The following is a 23,294-nucleotide window of genomic DNA, read 5'->3' on the forward strand; positions in this document are numbered from 1 at the left end:
TTGGTGGTAATTTTCCTTTAAATGTTGGTAGACTCCACTAGCCATGTGGTCCTGGGCTGCTTTTTGTTGGGAGGTTTTCAGTTACTGATTCAGACTTTTTATTAGTTACAGGTTTATTCAGGGTTCTACTTTTTTTATGATTAAGTCTTGGTTGTGTTTTTTTTTTTTTTTTAAATTTTGTTTATTAGACAGAGATCACAAGTAGGCAGAAAGGCAGGCAGAGAGAGAGGAAGGGAAGCAGGCTCCCCAGTGAGCAGAGAGCCCAACTCCACTTGGGGCTTGATCCCAGGACCCTGGGATCGTGACCTGAGCCAAAGGCAGGTGGTTGTGTGTTTTTAAGAATTTGTTCATTTCACCTAGATTATCTAATTTATTGGCATATAGTTCATAGTATCTTCTCTCTCGTTTTTGAGTTTGGTTATTTGAGTCTTTTTTTTTTTCTTAGTCTAGCTAAGGTTTCATAATTTTGTTGATCTTTCTGAAGAACCAATTCTTGGTTTCTTTGATTTTTCTCTTTCTCTTTTAAAAAAAAAATTTATTCACTTAGCATGAAAGAGGGAGGGTATGAGCACACAAGCATGGATGGGAGGCAGAGGGAGAAGCAGGCTGGGAGAAGAGAAGCACTGAGCTGGGAGACCAATGTGGGGCTCTTTCCCAGGACCCTGGGATCATGAATTGAGCCAAACGCAGACGCTTAACTGAGTGAGCCACCCAGGTGCCCTGATTTTCTCTTATTTTTTTTAATTCATTTTATTTCTCTCTTCTTTCATCTTTATTATTTCCTTATTCTAGCTTTGAGTTAAATTGTTCTTTTTGTATTCCTGTAAGATGTGAGATTGGTTTGAGACCTTTTTTTCCCTTAATATAACCATTTACAATAGGACATTTCCCATTTTTCACTGTTTTTGTTGCATCCCATACATTTTGGTTTTGTGTTTTAATTTAAGGTATTTTCTGTTTTCCCTTGTGATTTTTTTTCTTTCCCATTGGTTGTTTAAGAATGTGTTTCTTAGGGATGCCTGGCTGTCTCAGTCTGTTAAGCAGCTGCCTTTGGCTTGGGTTATGATCTCCGGGTCCTGGGATCAAGCCCACATTGGGCTCTCTGCTGATGGGGGAGCCTGCTTTTTCCTCTCCCTCTGCTACTCTCCCTGCTTGTGCACTCTCTTTGTCAAATAAATAAATAAAATCTTTAAAAAAATTTTTTTTAAATATGTTGCTTAGTTTCCACATAATTTGTGAGTTTCCTGGTTTCTTTTTGTTGTTGATCTTTATTTTCATTGTGTTGTGATCAGAAAAAATACTTTTGATTGTTTCAGTCTTCATAAGTTTATTAAGACTTGTTTTGTGGCCTAATTTATGGCCTATCTTGGAGAATATTCCATGTGGACTCAGCAAAAATGTATGTTTTTCTGTTGTGTGGAGTGATCTGTATGTGTATTAGGTCCATGTAATTCATAGTGCTCTTCAAGTAATCTGTTCACTTATTTTGTGTCTCATTGTTCATTTTCTGTTACCTTTTTTGAAATATTGTGTAGTATGTTACATCTGTGTATGTTGTAAACATATGGAAATACGGTGTATTATATAATGCCCTTGAACAACACAGGGATTAGGGATACTGACCCTGTGCAGTCATAAGTCCATGTATAACTTTTGATTCCCCCAAACTTGACTACTAATAGCTTACTGTTGACTGGAAACCTTACTGATAACAGTTGGTTAACACATATTTTGTAGGTTGTATTATATATTGTATTCTTACAATAAGATAATTTAGAGAAAAGAATATTAAGAAAATTGTAAGGAATAAAAGATGTATTACTGTATTTATTGAAAAAAGTCTGCATATAAGTGGACTTTCACAGTTCAAACCTGTGTTACTCAAGGTTCAGTCATATTTTTAAAAACTATTGTCTCATAAACCCTGATATTTTTTAGCAAAACTAAAGAAAAAAATAAAAATATGTATTTATATTTATGTGTGTATTTAACATTTTTTTAGCTCTGTGTTTCTTCTTTTGGATTTGAGTTACCATCTGTGTCAGTAGTTCCCCCCCAAACTACCACCTGGTTCAGTGATTTGCTAGGAAGTTTTTTAGTACTCAGCATATAATCCTACTCATGTCTCTTACTTGTTTCAACACAAGGATACAAAGCAAATTTGCTAAAGGTAAGTCTCATTGGGGACAATCTCTTGGAACCAGGTGTAAACTTTCAGTAGTTCTTTTTCAGTGCAGTCGTGTAAGATGTGCTTATTTCTTCAGCATCAGATTTTTGTGATTGCATATGAGCAGTTTGACTACCAGGGAAGCTCATTATAGACTCATACCCTAAGGATTTTACTGGGGCCTTTCTACCTATCCCCACCCTGAAGGAAAACAGGTGCTTTAGCATAAGCCATGTGTTTTGTAGAGTTTAGGCACATTTAGCTATTTGTATCAGTTAAACAGTAGTAGGAGCCCTCCCCAAATCCAAGTTCCCAGATGCCAGCTAAGGGTCAACCTTACATGCAGGCCTTTTTTAGTATAGCAGTCTCAGGCTTGTTAACTTTTCTTTGCATGCCATTTGATGTCATTTCTTTTTTTTCTGAGATATTGCTTAGTATTTTTGTAAGGCAGGTTTGCTAGCAACAAATTCTCAGTCTGTTTATCTGGAAATTTCTTTGCTTCCAGTTTTGAAGAATAATTCTGTTGGATATAGCATTCATGACTGACAGGGGTTTTTTGTTGTTTTGGCATTTATGTATTTTGTTTCATTGTCTTCTGGCCTCCATTGTTTCTGGTGAGAAGTCAGCTGTTCATCATATTTTGTTCTTTTGTGTGTATCAGTCATTTTATTTTTGTTCTTCCAACATTTACTTGTTGGCTTTCAATAGTTTGTGGTGTATGTATGTAGATATTTATCCCACTTCAGACATTGTGAATCTGTGGCTTAATGTCTTTTATCAAACTTGGGGCATTCACAGCCATTATTTCTTCAAATTTGTTTTTAATCCTTTGTAACATTTTAGGTTACTTCACTTGTCCCACAGCATCTGATCCTGTCTTTACTTCAGACTTTTTTCTCTCTGTTTTTTAGATTGGATAATTTTATTGAACTATCTTCATGGTTATATATTTTTAAAAATTTTTTGTTTTCTCAAATATGTTGAGTGTGTATAATGAAGCTTTCATTTCAGTTATTATACTTCTAAATTTTAGAATTTTTAGAATTGGTTCTTTATTGAGATTCCCCACTTTTTGAGGTATTACTATATTCTTCTTTATTTCTTTAATATATTTGTCATGACTATTGTGAAATTTTGTCTAGTATTCTAGGCTCACTCAGAGTTTCTTTTTCCATCAGTCTGGGTTACACTTGACCAGTTTCTTTGCAGGTCTTCAGTTTTTTGCTTATAATTGGATATTCTAGATACTTTGTGTTCTCAGGGTTATTGTTGCTGATTTTGTGTTCTAGTATTGTTTTTTAGTAACGTTTCCGATTTAATTTGTAAAATTAATCTCCCCTACAATGTGCAGCCACTGACTGGCTTCTCTGCTTTATTTTTTCTTATTTTTGGTTTCCTATGGATTCCTATGGGTTGCGTCTATGTTTACCTAAAACATCTTGAGCTAGTAGGTGTCCATTCTTTGTGGATTAATCTGTTTGTGTGTTGGGAAGTGCTTGCAAAGTTCAGTGCATTTTTTTGTGTCAGGTCCAGCTTTTACTTCCTGCTGGGCCTTTCTGTGCCTTTCCTGGGCATGGCCTTCTATTGAGCCCGTGATGTGTGGGGGAGCTTGGCCTTCCTTTGCTCTTCTCTGTGCATTTACACAGCCTCTCTGTTAGACAGGGATAAGTGGAGAGTTTGGGTCCTTTGGGTTTTCCTCTTCATAAGAAAGAAATATTGTCTCAGAGTGAACTAGGGATATGTGCTGGGCTTTTCTGTTCCCTCTCTGGCTTTCTCATTTCCAGGATCTCCCTGGAAGATTTTGCCTAAAGCAGATCCGGATCCTTTGGCTAGCAGCACTGTCAACCTTCCAAGAAGTTTGCTATTTTTACTGACAGTGCTAAAGAGTGCAATGCCCTCTGCTCCATGTCAGGGCAGCCCACCCCTAGCCGCAGAGTTGCTGCTGCTTCATGGACAGCCCCATACTGTGGTTCTGCTGCCTTCCAGTAAAGCTTTGGGGAGAGAATAGGAACAGTCATGAAAAGAACATCATCTGTTCCCATCGTTCTTAGCTGAAGTGCAGCAGTTTTCATGAATAAATATTTCTTAAAATTTTATTTGCCTTTCCCAGATATTTGAAGTGGTTGTTTTGACAGTTGTATGGTGGTTTTTTGGGGGGAAGATTTGCCAGCATCTTTGCTCTGCCATAGTTGTAAGTCCTTGTGTTTTAACTTTTGGTAGGCGATTTTGTTTTCTTGATTTAATGGGGTAAAATTGATCAAATTGGCTGTTTGTGTCCATTTTCAGTCATATATTTAGAAAAAATAAATTACTTTTTTTCTGCAGGAAGATGTAATTGTTGATTTAATTTTGTTGTCTTGCCGTTTGGGAGACTGAGCTGTTTGGTTCCTGTGTGTGTGCATGCGCGCGCACACCCATGACTCTGAAGAGTCAGAACTTACACGTGGATTTTCAGCTGTGGGGGTTGGCTCTCCTAACTCTGGTGGTGTTCAGGGATCAACTGTACCCAAGGTTCATGCATTCCATTGGATTGTTATGTCTTTTTAGTTGCTTAGCCTAGAACAGTCTTCTCTCCCGCTCTCATTTTTCAGTACAGAGTTATTTTATTTTTAGTAGATTAGGCCACTTCCCTTGTAGACAACCCCACACTCTGGATTTGTCTAAATTTTAATGTTTTCGTGTATTTTCCATATTTCTTGTAAATTGGAAATTATGTTTAAAGGCTTAAGGTTAGATATATCCAGTGTGACTATTTTATGGACACTGTAGTCATGAAATTAATTTTAAAGGTGTTTCCATTTAAGAGCACTTATTAATTGAGGTAATTTTCCATGGGATATAGAATAATAACAGGGTAGGAGAGAAAACAGCCTGATTTCAGGAGCTTGAAAATGGGCATCATGCATTTCTCAAGTATTACTCATTTCATATAGGAGAGAAAGAACTAGCTGAAGTTTGTTACCTTGGGTACATGCTGTTGCTCATCTGAGTTTAATGCTAAGAGCAGTGGTGTTGAGTTTGAGACACAAGCTGCAGTTATTAGCTGTTACACTGAAGGAAAATAGCATTTTGGAAGTGGAGGAATTTGGAAGCAAGAAATTACTCATCATTACTGACACAGTATCAATAGAAGAAACTGTGCTGAAAATAATACCTAATGGACTGTCAACAACCAAACAAAGCCTTTTTGAAAATCATTTAACATATATTAGTAATCTTTCCTGCCTTTGTAAACAGCTCTCACTATACTGAAATGTGGCTTATTTATTTACTTTTGGCCTTTTTTTTTGTTGTTTAGGTAAAATTTGCATACAGTGAAACTGACAAGTGTATTTACTTATATAACCACTGTTCCAATCAAGGTTGAGAATATATTTGTCATTCCAAAAAGTGCCCTGTGCCCACTTATAGTATGTCTACTGCCCTTCTGTCCCCCTAGGCATTTGGTGGTTTGCCTTGATTTAAACTGTATACTGTCACAGAGTTGGTACTGATCTTGTCATTGCCTAAGCTCTAGTGGGAATATACTGGTATCTTAAGCAGGAATTTTGCATAAATTATCTTAGGGAAATAATTGGGAGTTTTGTTCAGTAGTATTTTTAATGTGATTTTAAAATATTAAATAATGAAATAGCAACAAATATTTATAGTGCTTACTGAATGCCAGGCACTCTGCCAAATGCTGTATTATCAATCTTCGCAGCAGTGAGATCCAAGGAAGTAAGTAGTATGATGTTTATTTTAAAGATGTAGAAACTGAAGCACAGGAGAAGTAGTTTGTCCAAGCTTATAAAGCTAGTAAATGGCAGAGCCAGTATTTGAATCTTGCATTCAGACTTGAGAGTCTGTATTCTTAGCTGCTATATTGTATTCTTTATTAGGATATGTGGGCTAAGTAGACTTTTCTGAGCTGACCAGGGAACCTTATCACGGTGTATAATGAATTTACTATAGAAACACAAGAATTCCAGTTAAACAGGGGCGCCTGGGTGGCTCAGCGGGTTAAGCCGCTGCCTTCGGCTCGGGTCATGATCTCAGGGTCCTGGGATCGAGTTCCGCATGGGGCTCTCTGCTCAGCAGGGAGCCTGCTTCCTCCTCTCTCTCTCTCTGCCTGCCTCTCTGACTACTTGTGATTTCTCTCTATCAAATAAATAAATAAAATCTTTAAAAAAAAAAAAAAAGAATTCCAGTTAAACAACTTAAAATTTCAACTGTTGAAGCAGAACCTCTTTAAAAGTTGGTGACCCCAGTGTAAAAAAAAGTAGGCAATGGATTTGAATAATTATTTCTCTAAAGATAATATACAGATGGCCAATAAATACATGAAAGTCTTCTCAACATGGTTTAGTCATTAGGGAAATAGAAATCAAAACCACAGGATATCGGGGCGCCTGGGTGGCTCAGTGGGTTAAAGCCTCTGCCTTCAGCTCAGGTCATGATCCCAGGGTCCTGGGATCAAGTCCCACATTGGGCTGTCTGCTCCGCAGGGAGCCTTCTTCCCCCTCTCTCTGCCTGCCTCTCTGCCTACTTGTGATTTCTGTCAAATAAATAAATAAAATCTTTAAAAAACCACAGGGTACCACTTCACAGTCATTAGAATGGCTACAGTCAAAAAGACAGTAGGTAACAGGTGTTGATAAGGATGCAGAGATATTAGAGCCTTCATGAACTGCTGATGAGAATACAAAATCCTGGAGGAAAAGTTTGATAGTTCCTCAAAAAGTTAAGCATAGAGTTATCATATGGCCAGACATTTTCATTTCTTTTTTTTTTTTCTTTTTAAATATTTTATTTATTTGAGAGAGAGATAACATGATTGGCCTTGGGGGGGCGGGGAGGAGAGGAGAAGCAGGCTCCGTTCCAGGACCCTGGAATCATGACCTGAGCCAAAGACAGACACTTAACTGAGCCACCCAGGTGCCACTCCATTTCTAAGTAATACCCCAAAACAATTGATAACAGGTGTTCAAAGAGAAACTTGTTCCAACAGAAATGAACATAGCAATCCTTACCACAAGAGCTAAAAAGTGGAAACAACCCAGATGTCCCATCAGCAGATGAATGGGTAAACACGACATGCTCTGTGTGTACAAGGGAATATTACTCTGTCATAAAAGGGAGGCAGTACTGGTACCTGGTATAAAATGGATGAACCCTAGCACATTATGCAAAGTGAAAGAAGCCAGACGGTGTGAAGACATGCAGGGAGAAGATGGCCACATGACCGGAGTGATGCATTTACAAGCCAAGGTGTGGTAGGGTGTACCAAAGATTGTAGGCCCAAAAAAAAAAAAAGATAAGGAAGGAGTTTCTGCTAGATCTGTCGTGGCCCAGCTGACTCCTGGATTTAAATTTCTGTTTTAAGGCACCCAAATTTTGGTATTTGTAATAGCTGCCCTAGGAAGCTAATAGAACATCCTAAATTGTTATGTAATCTCTAATGAGCTATTTCTGAAAACAGGATGTCATATAAAATTTAAAAGATCGGTCTTGAGTCTTTTACAGGAAATTACCAAGTACAGCTGTTACCGTAAACCCAACTAAAAATACTAGGAAGCATGTAAACATTATAGATACACTGTTCTATTAAGAATGTACATGTGGCATACTTCCTTTAATTTAATAACAATAGTGACAGTTGTATTTATCAAGTTTTTCAATTTACACAGTGCATTGAATTGGACTTTGTATGGTCAGAGGATCCCCCCTACACCCCAACATTTCTCATTTCGGAATTTCTTTTTAATCAGAAAAAAGTCATATTTCTAAATTCAAATGTTTTTATCAAGAAGAGGGCAAATAAGTTGTAGTATACTCAGTATAGGAAGTGAATGAATTACAGAAAAGTGAGGATACCACAATATTCAAGAAAGTGATTATATCTTAGTGAGTTACAGTTGCATATAATCAGGCAAGGGCACTTGGGCTTCAAGTTATTGATAGTAAATCATTTCTGTAGCTGGATGGTGGGTTTGCCAGTATTCATCTTATTCTGTATACTTTTTTTTATACTTTATTTAGACGTAAAAATCAGCTTAAAATCAGCAGTCTGTGGAAACAACTGTTTGAAGTGGTGGATTACTAAGAATTTATAAATGTGGTTATCCTTATGGATATTTAAGGAATATAAAACTTAGGATATTAGTCACTGTAACAGAATTAGTAAGGATCTGTTTTAATAGCATGAAATTTTATACAAAAAGATTCATACATAACCTTGGGACCCTATTTTCTCTATTGTCATGGGTTATAAGAAAATACCTAATAGACGACTTTGGGTATACGTGTATTTAGAAACAGAAGCGTGCCATAAGGACCAAACTGCTGCCTAGATTGTCTTTTTGGTAAAGCCAATAATTTGGGGGCCTTTAAACATGTTGGTTTCTGCTACTTACAGTCAAAGTAGTACTTACATTTGTGCACAATGTAAGTCACCAGAGGAGAGGTGAGACTGAAGACCACTTGTTTCTGTTTCATATAAAAACTTAGTTTTAGGGGCACCTGGGTGGCTCAGTGGGTTAAGCCTCTGCCTTCAGCTCAGGTCATGATCTCAGGGTCCTGGGATTGAGCCCCACATCAGGCTCTCTGCTCAGCCGGGGGCCTGCTTCCCCTTTCTCTCTGCCTGCCTCTCTGCCTACTTGTGATCTCTCTCTCTCTCTCTCTCTGGCAAATAAATAAATAAATAAATAAAATAATCTTTAAAAAATTTAGTTTTATAAGCCCACATTATTCTTTCATTTTGATATAGGTGCAAGCAGAGTAAAAATCTCCAACTTGCTATGCTTTCTGACTCCCAAATTAGATACGTTACTTACTTTTAGAAATGAAAAGTTTATAAAATATGTAAGTATTGAAGTGTTAAGAAATGAAAAATTAGTAAATGCTCAAATGTGGTTTTAAGTTAGTGATTAAATATCACTATTCAACTCTTCTACGTTATTAATTCAGTAGGCAAATTGTCATTACTGATAATTACGAAACCTATTTTAAAATCTGCATTTCTGATTGAGTTGGTTAATGTCTTTGTCACCAGCATTAAAAAATCTTTCACATCAACTGGTAAAAGATACTAAAAATCATGAAAAATAAGTATAGGGGCGCCTGGGTGGCTCAGTGGGTTAAAGCCTCTGCCTTTAGCTCCAGTCATGATCTCAGGATCCTAGGATCAAGCCCCACATCAGGCTCTTTGCTCACCTACTTGTGATCTCTGTCTGTCAAATAAATAAATAAAATCTTAAAAAAAAAAGGTATAAAGAAATAGTTTGTTCTGATTTGGATCTTCATGGGTATGTATTTTAGATTCTAAGCAAACTACAACCAGTTTTTGTATTTGCCTTCTTTTTGTCCCTCCTCCCTTCTTTGTAGTTCAGGCTTTTCTTTGAGGCTTTTATAACAGATTGTATTTGCTTTTCTTCTTTTCAATTTTTAAAAGGACCATCCAAGATAACTTGTCTAACTTTTTAAACAACTTTTTGAGGTATAATTGACATGAAATTGCACATTTACAGTGTAAATTTGATTAGATGTGACTTGTATCCACTCATCAACCATCACCATAATCCTGACAGTAAACACCCATCATCCCCAGATATTTGCTCTGACCTCTTTGTAGTTGCTTCCCATTGTCCTCCATGTCCAGGCAGTCACTCGTGTCCTTGCTTTCTCTTGCTACAGACTGGATTGCCTGTTCTAAAGTTTTATGTAAGTAGAATCATCGAGTATGTGCTTGTTTTTGTTCTTGCATATCTTTCATGTGGCACTAATTATAAGGAAGATTTTAACATCAGTACGGTATTATTAACTAAAGTATGGATCTCATTGACAGTTTCCTTAATTTTTCTCCTGATGTTCTCTATGTGTTCTAGACTTCTGTTCTCTATGCCACATTGTGTGTGGTGCTTTTTTCTCAGTCTCTTCCATTCTGTAATATTCTTAAGTTTTTCCTTGTCCTTTATGACCTCTTGATCTCTTTGAAGAGTAGTGATTAGTTATTTAGTAGAATCTATCAGGTTGGGTTTATTTTCTCATGAATGGGATAAGCTTAAGTATTTTTGGAAAAACTACCAGAAAAATATGTCCTCCTTAGTGTATCATGTCACAGAGTTCATGGTGTTCATATATGTGGTTATTGCTGATATGTGACCTTGATCACGTGGTGTCTGTGAGATTTCTTCACTGTAAAGTTACTGTCTTTTGTAGTTAAAAAGTAATTTCTGGGAGATACTGTGCATATCCTGTTTTTTCCCGAAACTTGTGCTTTCTGATTTTATCTTCCATCACTGGATCTTGTCTGCAGCTGTTACTATGTGGTGTTCACCTAAGGATAAATCTCAATGTCTTTTAATTTTAACTTACATATTTAATAATTGGAATTCTGATGTAAGGAGAAGCTCGCCCTTTACTCTGATTTATTCAGTTATTTATATCAGTATGGCTTCGAAGGTACTGATGTGAAAATGTTGGAATTTGGGGGTGCCTGGGTGGCACAGTCCGTTAAACGTCTCCCTTCGGCTCAGGTCATGATCCTGCAGTCCTGGGATTCAGCAGGGAGTCTGCTTCCTCTTTCTCTTCTCCTCCCCATCACATACACATATCCGTGCTCACGCGCTCACACACACACTCTCTCTCTCTTAGATAAATAAATCTTTTAAAAAGTTGGAGTTTGAAGTGAACAGTCAAAGAATTCTTGAGGCATCTTTGGTGCAAAAAGGGTGGTTTTATTAACGTATGGGGACAGGACCTGTGGGCAGAAAGGGCTGCACGGGGGTCGTGAGGAGTGGTTGATTATATACTTTCAAGTTGGGAGGGGGTTAGGGAGAGCGAAGTTTCTAAGGAGTTTGCAAGCCAGGTTTCTAGGACCTTGAGGGGCTAGATGTTCAAAAGAGATCATTTACTACTGTCCAATAAAACCTTAGTCATGAGACCCTTCAGATGTGTATCAGTGGGCCATCTCCTTGGAGGGTGATTACTAACCTGTATTTTGGGGAGTAGAGATAAAGGAAGTTTCCAAAAGAACTTTTATATGTTAAAGGAGACATACAGGACCCTGGAGGTTGGGCTAATGTTAAGCTAAATTATTAACATTGAGGTGGTTTCCTAGAGGAAGTTCACTCTGCCTGTCTCGAGGACTTTTTGTCTTTTGCCTTTCTTCTCCACATCAATACTTGTGTGTTAAAATTCAATATGGTAATTATTTTGTTTAAATTTTTTGCCTCCTTTAAAAAACTGGTTATTTACTTACTGAGTTCTAAAAATTGTCTTTATATGGGGTGCCTGGGTGGCTCAGTTGGTTAAGAGGCTGTCTCTTGATTTCAGCTCAGGTCATGATGTTTGAGTCCTGGGACTGAGTACGGAGTCGGGCTCCTTGCTCAGTGGGGTGTCTGCTTGAGGATTCTCTCTCTCCCTCTGCCCTTTTCCCAATACGCACGTATACATGCATGTGTGCTTGTGTAAATAAAATCTTTGAAAAACCTTGTGTACTGGGTACTAGTCATTGATGCAGAAATGTAATTTGCAGATATTTTTTTCTAGTCTGTGGTGTGTTTTCTTTTTTAGCAATGTCTTTTGAAGAGAGACATTGAATTTTTGTAAGGACTTGTTAATTTTAATTTTTTTCTTTCATGAATCATACTTTTTATGTCTTATCTAAGAAATTTTTGCCTTAGCCCAAGGCCACAGATGATTTTCTATAATAACTTGTGAACTAATATATTTATATGGTGCAAAGTATGGACTAGAGCTCTTTCTATTCATATGCTATCTTATTGTCACAGTGCCATTTGTTGAAATGATCCTCCCTACATTGAATTGACTTTGTACCTTCCATTTGACTTCTCTGTTTCTAGATTGTTGCAGTGATTCTCTTTCATTGATCCGTTTTGATGCTAATAGTATACTGACTTGGTTATTATGACTTTATAATAGTTCTTAAGTTCAGGTAGCATAAATTCTCAGTGTTCTTTTTAGAAATTGGTTTGCTGTTCTAAATTTCCCTTTGAAACTAAGGTTTCACTTCTAGATTGTTAAAATGAATTCCGTACAGTCTTCTTAAGTACATTTCTTCTCTTTATCCATTGTAAATACTGTCCAAAGTACTTTTGTTTTTGGTTTTGAAACAGAGTATAAAAACTTTATTGATAAGGATTCAGATTCCACACTACAATTTTTAAAGGAACTATGCTTTGTCAAGTTCTGGTGTAGTATCAAAGAATATTTACAGTTATTTAAGAAGTCTCAACTATAAATCTGTGTAAAATTGGAATTTTTTTTAATACTTCAGTTAAAATAACATGTCACAATAGACTCTGGAAGTAGATAGGAGAATCTAGCCATAGTCTATTATATTAGGCTTTAAAAGCGTGGTAAAATAGTTCCACTGCCTATCTTTTTGATGTAGAAATAAAGTTATTAAAAACTATTATTTATGTTAACTTACAAATTTTATTGCAATGCAAGTGCATAACAAGTTATTCTCTTTAAGATTTTTAAGGGTATCATATATCATTAGCTATGGGTACATGTTGTACAGCAGATCTCTAGAACTTAACCTCGCTTAACTGAAACTTTGTCATTGATTGGCAACTCCCCATTCTCCTCTCCCCAACTCCTGGCGACCACCATTTCACTTTGACACTATGAATTTAACTATTTAGATAAGTGGAATCAGACATTCTTTCATAGTTTCAGGTGGTAACTTTAAGTCTTTAACCCATTTTGAATTGATTTTTGTGTATGGTATTAGATAAAAGTCCAGTTTTATTCTTTTGCATGTGGTTGTCCAATCTTTCCAGCACCATTTGTTAATGAGACTATACTTTTTCCATTGTATATACTTAGAACACTGTTGAAGATCAGTCGACCTGCTCTTGTGGATTTATTTCTGGGCTCTCTGTTACATTGGCTTGAGCCTGTCTTTATGCCATAACTATACTGTTTGAATTACTGTGGTTTTGTAGTATATTTAGAAATCAAGAAGTGGTGATGCCTCTACCTTTGTTCTTGGTCATGATTGACTTGACTGGAGTCTTTTGTGCTTCCGTATGAATTTAAGAATTTTTTTTTTAGGGCGCCTGGGTGGCTCAGTGGGTTAAGCCCCTGCCTTCGGCTCAGGTCATGATCTCAGGGTCCTGGGATCGAGTCCCGCATCGGGCTCTCTGCTCAGCAGGGAGCCTGCTTCCCTCTCCTCTCTCTGCCTGCCTCTCTGTCTACTTGTGATTTCACTCTGTCAAATAAATAAAAACAAAATCTTTAAAAAAAATAAAAAATAAAAAAAAAAAAAAGAATTTTTTTTTTACTTCTGTAAAAAGTACCATTGTGATTTTGTTGGACATAGCTTTGGATTTGTAGATTGCTTTGGGTAGTATGGAGATTTTAACAATAGTAAGTCTTCCAATTCATTAACATGGGATGTCTTCCCATTTTAAAAATTTCTTTTATCAGTATTTTGTAGTTTTTAGTGTACAAGCTTTTCACCACTGTAGTTCTTTAATCCTAAGATTTTATTATTTTTGGTGCTATTAAGATTGTTTCCTAATTTCCTTTTCAGATAGCTAATTTTTTAAAAGATTTAATTTATTTATTTGATAGAGTGAGACACAGCAAGAGAGGAAATACAAGCAGTGGGAGAGGGAGAAGCAGGCTTCCTGCCAAACAGGAAGCCCGATGCAAGGCTTGATCCCAGGAACCCGGGATCATGACCTGAGCCGAAGGCAGACGCTTAATGACTGAGCCACCCAGGCGCCTCCAGATTGCTCATTGTTAAGTGATTAGAAATGCAGTTGATTTTTGTATGTCAATTTTGTATTCTAACACTTGACCTAATTCCTTTATTTGTTATTAGTTTCTTTTAAATGGAATCTTTAGTGTTTTCATTATATAATATCATATTGTTGGCAAACAGAGACAGTTTTATTTCTTCCTTTCTGACTTGGATGCTTTTTATTTCTTTCTCTTCACTAATTGGTCTGGCTAGGACATCCAGTACTATGTTGAATGGAGGTGGCGTTAGGCATCCTGGACTTGTTCCTTATCTTAGAGGAGAATCTTTCAATTTTCCCTGTTGGGTATGATTTAAGCTATAGGTCTTAAATGGCCTTCTTTACACTGAAGTACTTTACTTTCATTTATAGTTTAAAAGTTTTTTTCTGAAAGGGTGTTGAATTTCATCACATACTTTTTCATCTATTGAGATGATTATGTGAATTTTATGCTTTATTCTGGTAACATGGTGTACCATATTAATTGACTTATATATTGACCCACACTTGTATCCCAAGAATATAAGTCAAATTTGGTTGTGGTGTATTTTTTTTTTCATGTGCTGTTGAATTCACTTTTCTACTCATTCTTTGAGGATTTTTGCATCTGTAGTCAGAAATAGTAACCTATGATTTTCTTTTCCAATAGTGCCTTTATCTGGCTTTGTATCTGTGTATTGCAATCCTCATAAAATGAATTTAAAAGTGTCCTCCTGCTTCAGTATTTTGGTAGAGTTTGAGAAGGACTGGCATTAATTCTTCATTAAATATTTGGTAGAATTTATCAGTGAAGCCATCTGGTCCTGCGCTTTTCTTTGTTGGGAGGTTTTTGATTAACAGATTTAATCTGCATACTGGTTATGGGTCTTTTCAGATTTTCTGTTTCTTCATGATTCAGTCTTGATAGGTTCTGTATTCTAGGAATTTTCTTATTTCTTCAGTGTTGTCCAGTTTGCTGACATAGAGTTGTGATCCTTTGTGATCCTTTGTATTTTTCTGGTATCAGTTGTCATGTCTTATTTTATATTTCTTTGAGTGTGTGTGTGTGTGGTTTTTTTTTTAGTAAGTCTAGCTGGAGTTTTGTCAGTATTATCTTTTCAAAAAACTTTTCTTTTTTTTTATTTCCTATTATTTTACTATCCTTTATTTCACTTATTTCTGCTCTTATCTTTATAATTGTCTTCCTTTCTATTGATTTTGGACTTTGTTTCTTCTTTTAGTTTCTTGAGATATATAAAATTAGTTTGATTCTAGATCTTCTGTTTTAATGTAGAGATTTATTGCTTTTAAACTCCCTTCTTTGTACTGCTTTTGCTATATCCCATGGTTTGGTATGTTGTATTTTAGGTTTTATCTGTTTCAAGGTGTTTTCTAATTTCCTTTCTGATTTCTTCTTTGACTCTCATTATTGTTCAAGGACGTGTTTAATTTCCACATATTTGTGAGTTTTCTTTCTTCCTCTTTCTCTTTCTTTCCTTCCCTCCCTCCCATCCTTCCTTTTTCTTCTTCTTTCCTTCTTCTCTCCCTTCCTTCCTCCTTCCCTTGACTCCCTCCCTCCCTCTTTCTTTCCCTCTCTCCCCCCCCCCCCCGCACTTTTTTCCTGTTGATTTTTAATTCCATTCCATTGTGATCAAAAAAGATAGTTGATTTGATTTCAGTCTTAAATTTAAGACTTGTGATCTAACACGAGATCTGTCCTGGTGAATGTTACGTATACACTGAAGAAGAATTGTGTGTTCTGCTGTTTGCAGAAAGTTCTGCATATACATGTTAGCTTCATTTGATCTGTAGTGTTGTTCTGGTCTTCAGTATCTTCGTAGATTTTTGTGTCCATGTTCTGTCCATTACTGGAAGTGGGATATTGAAATGCCCTACTGTTGTACTGCTGTTTACTACTTTATTCTGTTCTGCACATATTTGCTTTATTTAGATGCTCTGATGTTACACATAATATACTAGTGTGTCTATTATTTATAATTGTTAGGTCTTCCTGGTGAATTTACCTTTTTATCATATAACGTCTTTTATCTTTTTTGACACTTTTTGACTTAAAGTCAGTTTTGGCTGATATCACCTTCTGTCTTCTCCTTTGGTTACTGTTTGCATGGAGTAACTTTTTCATCTTGTCGCTTTCGGCCTATGATGTTCTTAAACCTAATGTGGTTTCTGGTAAGCAAGTCTAGTGGTAATGAACTCTCTCAGCTTTTGTTTGTTTAGGAAAGACTATCTTGCCTTCATTTTTGAAGGACACTGTTACTGGATATACTCTTCTTAGTTGGCAGCTTTTTTTCTTTCAGCTCTTTATCCCACACCCTTCTGGCTTTTAAGGTTTCTGCTGAGAAACCCACTTCTTGTATTATGAGGTTCCTTTTTACATGACAAGTTGCCTTTTCCTTGTGCTTTCAAAATACTCACTGCTTTTACTTTTGACAGTTTGATTATAATTTTTCTCAGTGTGTATTTCTTTGAATTTCTCTTTTTCAGGTTTTTCTGGGCTTCTTGGATCTGTATGTCCTTTTCCTCCCCCAGTTTTGGGAATTTTTCAGACATTATTTTTTTGAATAAGGGTTCAGGTCATTACTCTTTATCTTTTCCTGCTGCGCATACATTGGTCTGCTTTTTTGGTGTCTGTCCCATAGGTTCCTTAAGCTTTCTGTATTCTTTTTCATTTTTTTCTTACTGGTCTTGTGATTGAATGATTTCCAGTGACCTTTCTTAGAGTTCCCTGATCCTTTCTTCTGCTTGATCTAGTCTTCTGTTGAACTTCTCTATTAAATTTCTTATTAAAGTTATATTCTTCAGCTTTATGATTTCTGTTTGTTATTATTGTATACTTCCTTTCTTTTTGTTGAAATTCTCACTTTGTTCATCCATTGTTCTTTCAACTGCAGCATTTTTATGATGGTTATTTTGAATTATCTTTCTGGTAAATCTTATAGCTGTGTTTCATTTGGGTCTGTTTTTGGAGATTAATCTTCTTTCCTTGGTTTGGAACACATTGTCCTATTTCTTCATCTTCCTTGACTGACTTTTGGTGTCTGTGCATTAGACAGAACAGTTACAGCCCCACTCTTCATGGACTGGTCTAATATTTTAGAAGACACCTCCCTGTCCCGCTGTCAGTCTGGCCAGAGATTCTGGTGACCTCTCAACCCTTCATGCTAGTCCAACACTCCTCCTCCTCCTCTTCTTCTTCTTCTTTTTTTTCCTGTGTCTCCCAAGTGTCTAAGGTATGCTGAATCCCCTCAATGCACTGTAACAAGTGAACTAAAGCCATTCCTGAGGTGTCCTTCAGAAAAGGTGGATTGTTCTATGCTCCATCCAGTCTCTCCCTGTGGAGAAGGTGGCAGCTGTTCTCCCCACCCCCATCCACTAGCTCTGTGCTGAGTCAGGGGAGGGGCTATGGGAATTGCTACCCAAATTCTATTTCTGCTGTCACAATCTCCCTGGTGGCTAGATTAGCCAGGTCTTATCAATGCCTCATGAAAAGCAGGAGACCCTCTTCCCTCCCTTTGGGCAGCCCCCAGAAAATTGGGGCATTGGATTTGCGGGTTTTTCTCCTTCCCAAGTAGAAGCTGGAGGTGGAGGGTTTTATCCTGTGTTGGGGGTGGGGCTTCTGGCAGAAGGGTGTCCCATATCTCCCTAGCAGCTTTGGTGAGTCTGATTTTGTGTTCATCCAGCCTTCAGGTACCTTTCAGATATTAGATTCTGGATTTCTCACCAAAGGGAGTTTTTCTGTGAATTGTTCCTGAATTGATGTATTTGTTGGCGGGGAGAAGAGACCAGAGCTTCCTACTCTCCCATCTTGCTGATGTCACTCCTGCCAAGATACTGATTTTTAATTTTTAGTTGATATTTGAAGTACAGACAACCGATTTCTAGCAATTTTAATGTATTGGGGTTATTGCTAGCTTCTTAGAAACTTTTGAATTTTGCTTTTAGAGATTAAAGAAAGGTTTTAAGGGAATGACCTATGTAACACTTTACAAATGCTAATGTAAAAGAGGGTAGCGTAAAAACTGTATTCTAGTTGGTAAATTTGTCTGCTATAGGAATATACTTAGCAGTTCCAAACTAGTTTGTGCAAATAGTAGAGTTGAACAAAGAGCTAAATTAATTGTATGAAATGGTAACAAAGAAAAGTTACAATTAAGGGACAAAGACTAGAACAAGCCACATTGTGCTTGATTATCCTCCATTGTTTCTGTGTGTAAATATGTACATATGTATACGTGGAAAGAAATGTAGAGATAATATGTTATATATGGTTTAGTATAAGTTTGTATGTTTTCCTACTGTATTTGCTGAGAGGACCTAGAAGCAGTGACACCCCACTAGCAATATTCATCTTGTTTCCAGATCTTGTTTTTCATTATTTTTAAAAATACTTTATTTATTTGACAGGGAGTGCATAAGCGAGGGGGGGGGCGGCAGATAGTGGGAGAACAGGTTCCTGGTTGAGCAGGGACCCCGGTGCGAGACTCGATCCTAGGACTCGGGGGTCATGACTTGAGACAAAGGGAGCCGCTTAACCAACTGAGCCACCCAGCTGCTCGCAGATCTTTTTTAAATACGATTCTCTAATAAAAATGAAACAGAGGTCTCTGGAAAAATGGCTGCTTCTGGGACAGTGGCAGGGAAAGTGCAAGGTGACCCTCTGGAACTTCTCATACTACCAGAAAGTGGATGTCCAGTTGTTTCAGCACCATTTGATGAAAACACTACGTGTTCTCCATTGTATTACCTTTGCTCTTTTGTTGGAGATCACTTGACTGGTTTTTTTTGTGGGTCTATTTCTGGGCTCTCTGTTCTGTTGATCTGTTTTCTGTTCTTTGGCCAATACCACATTGCCTTCATTACTGTGTCTTTATAAGTCTTGAAGTAGCATCAAGTTCTTCAACTTAGTTCTTCTCCTTCAATATTGAGTTGGCCATTCTGGGTCTTTTGCCTCTCCATATAAACTTTATAGAGTCATCCTGTTGCTGTCTCTTAAATAATTTGCTGTGATTTTGATTTGGATTGTGTTGAGTCTGTAGTGCTAGTTCTAAGAACTAGCATCATGACAATATTGGATCTTCCTGTCCATGAACTTGGAATATCCCTCCCTTTATGTAGTTCATTTTAAATTGTTCATCAGAGTTTTGTAGTTTTCCTTATATAGATCTTTTACATATTTAATTAGATGTATGCCTAAATATATTTTGGATTGCTAATACAAATGCTGTTGTGTTTTTAATTTCAACTTCTGCTTGTTCATTGCTGTTAAATAAGCAGTTTTTTTTTTCTTTAAAGATTTTATTTATTTATTTGACAGAGAGATCACAATTAGGCAGAGAGGCAGGCAAGAGAGAGGGGTGGGGGAAGCAGGCCCGCAGCTGAGCAGAGAGCCTGATGCAGGGCTTGATCCCAGGACCCTGAGATCCTGACCTGAGCTGAAGGCAGAGGCTCAACCCACTGAGCCACCCAGATGCCCCAACAATTGATTTTTGTATGACCATCACATCCTGTAACCTTACTAATAATTGTTATCACCATGTTATTTTGTTGGTGGTTCCTTTGGATTACTATGTAGGCAGTTGTGTTATATATAAACAAACAAAGTTGTACTTCTTCCCAATCTGTTACCTTTTATTTTATTTTCTTAGTACATTAGCAAGGACTTCCAGTGTGATTTTGAAAAGGAGTGGTGAGAGGGAGTGTCTTTACCTTGTTCTTGAGTTTAGCAGAAAAGCTTCTAGTTTCTTAACAGTGAGTATATTGTTAGTTACAGGTTCGTTGTAGGTATTCTTTGTCAGATTGAAGAAGTTCCCCTTAGGGGCGCCTGGGTGGCTCAGTGGTTTAAAGCCTCTGCCTTCAGCTCAGGTCATGATCTCAGGGTCCTGGGATCGAGTCCCGCATCGGGCTCTCTGCTTGGCAGGGAGCCTGCTTCCTCCTCTCTCTGCCTTCCTCTCTGCCTACTTCTGATCTGTCTCTGTCAAAGGAATAAATAAAATCTTTAAAAAAAAAAAAAAAAAAAAAAAAAAAAAAGAAGTTCCCCTTAGTCTTAGCTTATCAAGAGTTTTGATCATGAATGGGTACTGAATTTTGTTAAGTTCTTTTTCTTTGTGTATTGGTGTGATCATGTGGTTTTTCTTCTTCAGCCTGTTGATGTGTAATGGATTACATTAATTTTTGCATTTTGATCCAGCCTTACATACCTGGAGTAATTCCACTTGGTTGTAGTATTTAATTCTTTTTAACATTGTTGCATTAGATTTGCTAATATTTTGTTGAGAATTTTTACAGCTATATTTATGAGAGATATTGGTCTGCTGTTTTATATTCTTGTAATTTTTTGTCTGGTTTTAGTTTTTGACTGATGCTGACCTCAGAAAGAGTTAGGAAGTAGTCTCTCTGCTTCTGTTTTCTGGAATAGATTGTGGAGAATTTGTATAATTTCTTCCTAAATGTTGGGTAGAATTCACTAGAGAACCCATCTTGCCTGTTTCTGTTTTTGAAAGTTACTTACTATCAATTTAATAACTTTAGTAGATACAGTTCTTTTCAGATCATTTTTCCTTTTGGTTCTTTTTAGTTGATTTGTTGGGCTAATTAGGGCTCATGGCTTCTGTTGTTATCTTTTATACACATTTAGAATTATTAAAAGATTTTCAGAGTACTCCATGATAAATTATTTTAAATTTGTTTTGTATATATTTTATGGGATACTAATAAAATCTCTTTTCTTCCAGCCTAGTGTGTTAATTGTAACCTACAAGGAACCTGAAAAATCATCTTCTCAGTTCGGATCCTATAAACAAGCTGAATGGAGGCCAGATAGTACCATGATAGCTGTGTCAGTAAGTAGAGTTTTAAATTTTAATAGTGTTTTCTTGTGAAATCGTAACATTGCATCTGAACTTGATTATTTTAGCTGACTTCATTTCAGTCTTTCCCACCCATTAGCATTTATCTCTCATGATAGGAATTGCTGTACGATTCTTCTATTGCTATTCTTAATTATATCTTTTTGTGATTCTTCTGTTTCTTCCCATCCCCAAAATAGTGCCCTGTATCCTTTTCTCTTTATTCTTTTCATTTTCCTGTTTTGTCCTTGAAGTCTAATCCAAAATCATAAAGCTTTCACCTCTGTTCTCATGGGGATGCTTCCAAATTTATGTTTTAAGGCAGTCCTTAAGGATGTCTCACAAAAATGGTAGTAGTTATATTTCTTGTCACATTAAATTTTCATATCCCTTTGGATCTATTTCTGCATTTCTTCTCTGTTCCATTAATGTGCTTGGATCTGGTCAATTTTACCTTTTCCATCTGTGTTTTGTCACTGTCATTTTTTGGACTGTCATCACCTAATTTGAATAGCAGTAATAGATATTAATTTTTATTGAGCACCTAGTATGTAAGTACTATTATAATCACTACATGTGGATCATTGCATTTAAATTTTAAATTGACACCTGAAATCCATACCGTTGTCTTTCATAATATATGAAGTTATATTAAAAGCTGAGGAAATAAGTTTTATTCAAAGTTATACAGCTGGTGTGTATTGGAAAGAAGGGATTAAATTAGGTATTTAGATTCCATTTACTGTAAAGGCATAACTTCTAGTATGCTTTGCTTTATTGTGCATTGACGTTACTGCATATTTTATAAATTGAAGGTTTGGTAATTTTGGTAATTCTCCCAATATTTCAAGACTTCATTATTGTTATAATTGTTATAGTCATTTGCGATCCGTGATCTTTGATGTTACTATTGAAATTGTTTTAGCGTGCCACAAACAGTGCCCACAAAGATAGCAAATTTAATCGATGAATCCTGTGACGGTGTGTGTTGTGACTGTTCTACTGTTCTACTGATCCACTGTTTCCCTGTCTTTCTCCGTGGGTCTCCCAGTCTCCTAAAAAACAATTATATTGAAATCAGGTCAGTTAATAACCCCACAATGGCCTGTAAGTGTTGAACTGGAAGGAGAAGCTGCGTGCCTCTCGCTGTCCCCCGAAGGCTAGACGTGACCAAAGCTTGGTGAGGGAGGCATGTTGAAAGCTGAGGCCTCTGATGCCGGTTAGCCAAGTTGTGAATCGAAGGAAAAGCTCCTGAAGGAAATTGAAAGTCCTACCTCAGTGAACACACGAACGATAGGAAAGTGAAACAGCTTTATTGCTGCTACAGAGAACGTTTAGTGGAGAAGAGGTCCAGCCAGCCACGACATTCTCCTCAGCCAAAGCGGAAGGCCCGGACTCCCTCCGGTTCCGTGCAGGCAGAGAGAGGGCAGGAAGCTGCAGGAGCGAAGCCTGACACGAGCAGAGATCCGGGCTTGAGGTTTCAGGAAGGAGGCCGCGTCCGGGACCCGAAAGCGCAAGGCGAAGCAGCACGGGCTGCCGTGGGAGCTGCAGCAAGTGACCAGGAGATCCGGGTGATCCGGAAGATCGAGATCGTTCCCGAAGGCGGCCGCGCTGACCAGCAGATTTTCAGGGTGGACGCAAGAGCCTCCCACGGGAAGAAGGTGCCATCGAGGACTTTCCCGGCTAGACAGGAGGAGTCAGTGCTGCCTTGACAGCTTCCACGGACAGGCTGATCGTCTGGTCGGGGCCTGTGCGACAGGTGACTTTTAACGTTTGGCAGGTGCTGATTTATCACGTCTCCAGTCCTAGGCCCTTAGGCATTATGGCAAGTCTCCTGTGCCTGTGCTCTGTGAATGGAGCAGCAGAACCTAGAGGACAGGACACCTGTTCACAGCATGGTGTACTGCATGTTTAGCCCATTGTTGAGACCCGCCTAAGGAAAAAAAGAAAAAAGATTCCTTTCACGTTATCATCACTTAGCGACTGTGCACCTGATGGCCCCAGAGTTCTGATGGAGTCGGACAGCGAGATTTACGTTGTTTTCATGTCTGCTAACACAGCAACTGTTCCGCAGCCCGTGGATCAAGGAGTCGTTTCAACTGGAAATGAGTCTTTTTAAATTTTTTTAATTAATTATGTTCATTTTTTATTGGAGTATAACAGAGTGGTCTCCTAGTTTCAGGTGCGCAGGGGTGCAGTATAATGATTCAGCAGTGGTTACTCGGCGCCCATCAGGATAAGTGTGCTCTTGGTCCCCCGCATCGCTCCCCCATCCCCCTCCCCTTCTGGCAACCCCCTCTGCCTGCCCCTCTGGCAACCACCGGTTGGCTCTCTGTACTTAAGAGTCTTTGTCTCTGTTTTATTTCTTACTCAAGTCTTCTTCCTTAAGGAGTACCTTTCGCAGGACTCTACCTGCTGTACGTAGCGATTCCTCGGATGGATCTGGGCAAGGTCAGTTGAAAACCTTCTGGGAAGGATTCACCGTCCTAGATGCCCTGGAGAGCATTCATGATTCATGGGGAGCGA

General features: G+C 37.7%; 1 protein-coding gene across 6 annotated transcripts in view; it reads left to right on the plus strand.

Annotated features, from left to right (window-relative positions):
- Window positions 1–23,294, plus strand: part of RIC1 (RIC1 homolog, RAB6A GEF complex partner 1) — a 143,527-nt gene that overhangs the window by 13,172 nt on the left and 107,061 nt on the right. For 4 of the 6 annotated variants that reach the window (XM_032307520.1, XM_032307522.1, XM_032307523.1 and 1 more), the window contains exon 2: window positions 20,655–20,762. In XM_032307520.1, the coding sequence (XP_032163411.1) occupies window positions 20,655–20,762 (108 nt within the window). Of the gene's footprint in view, window positions 1–20,654; window positions 20,763–23,294 lie in introns of those variants that run through there. The other 2 variants (XM_032307525.1, XM_032307524.1) reach the window with 2 other exon arrangements.

This window comes from Mustela erminea, chromosome 12 (assembly GCF_009829155.1).
Source record: "Mustela erminea isolate mMusErm1 chromosome 12, mMusErm1.Pri, whole genome shotgun sequence".
NCBI classification, from domain to species: domain Eukaryota; kingdom Metazoa; phylum Chordata; class Mammalia; order Carnivora; family Mustelidae; genus Mustela; species Mustela erminea.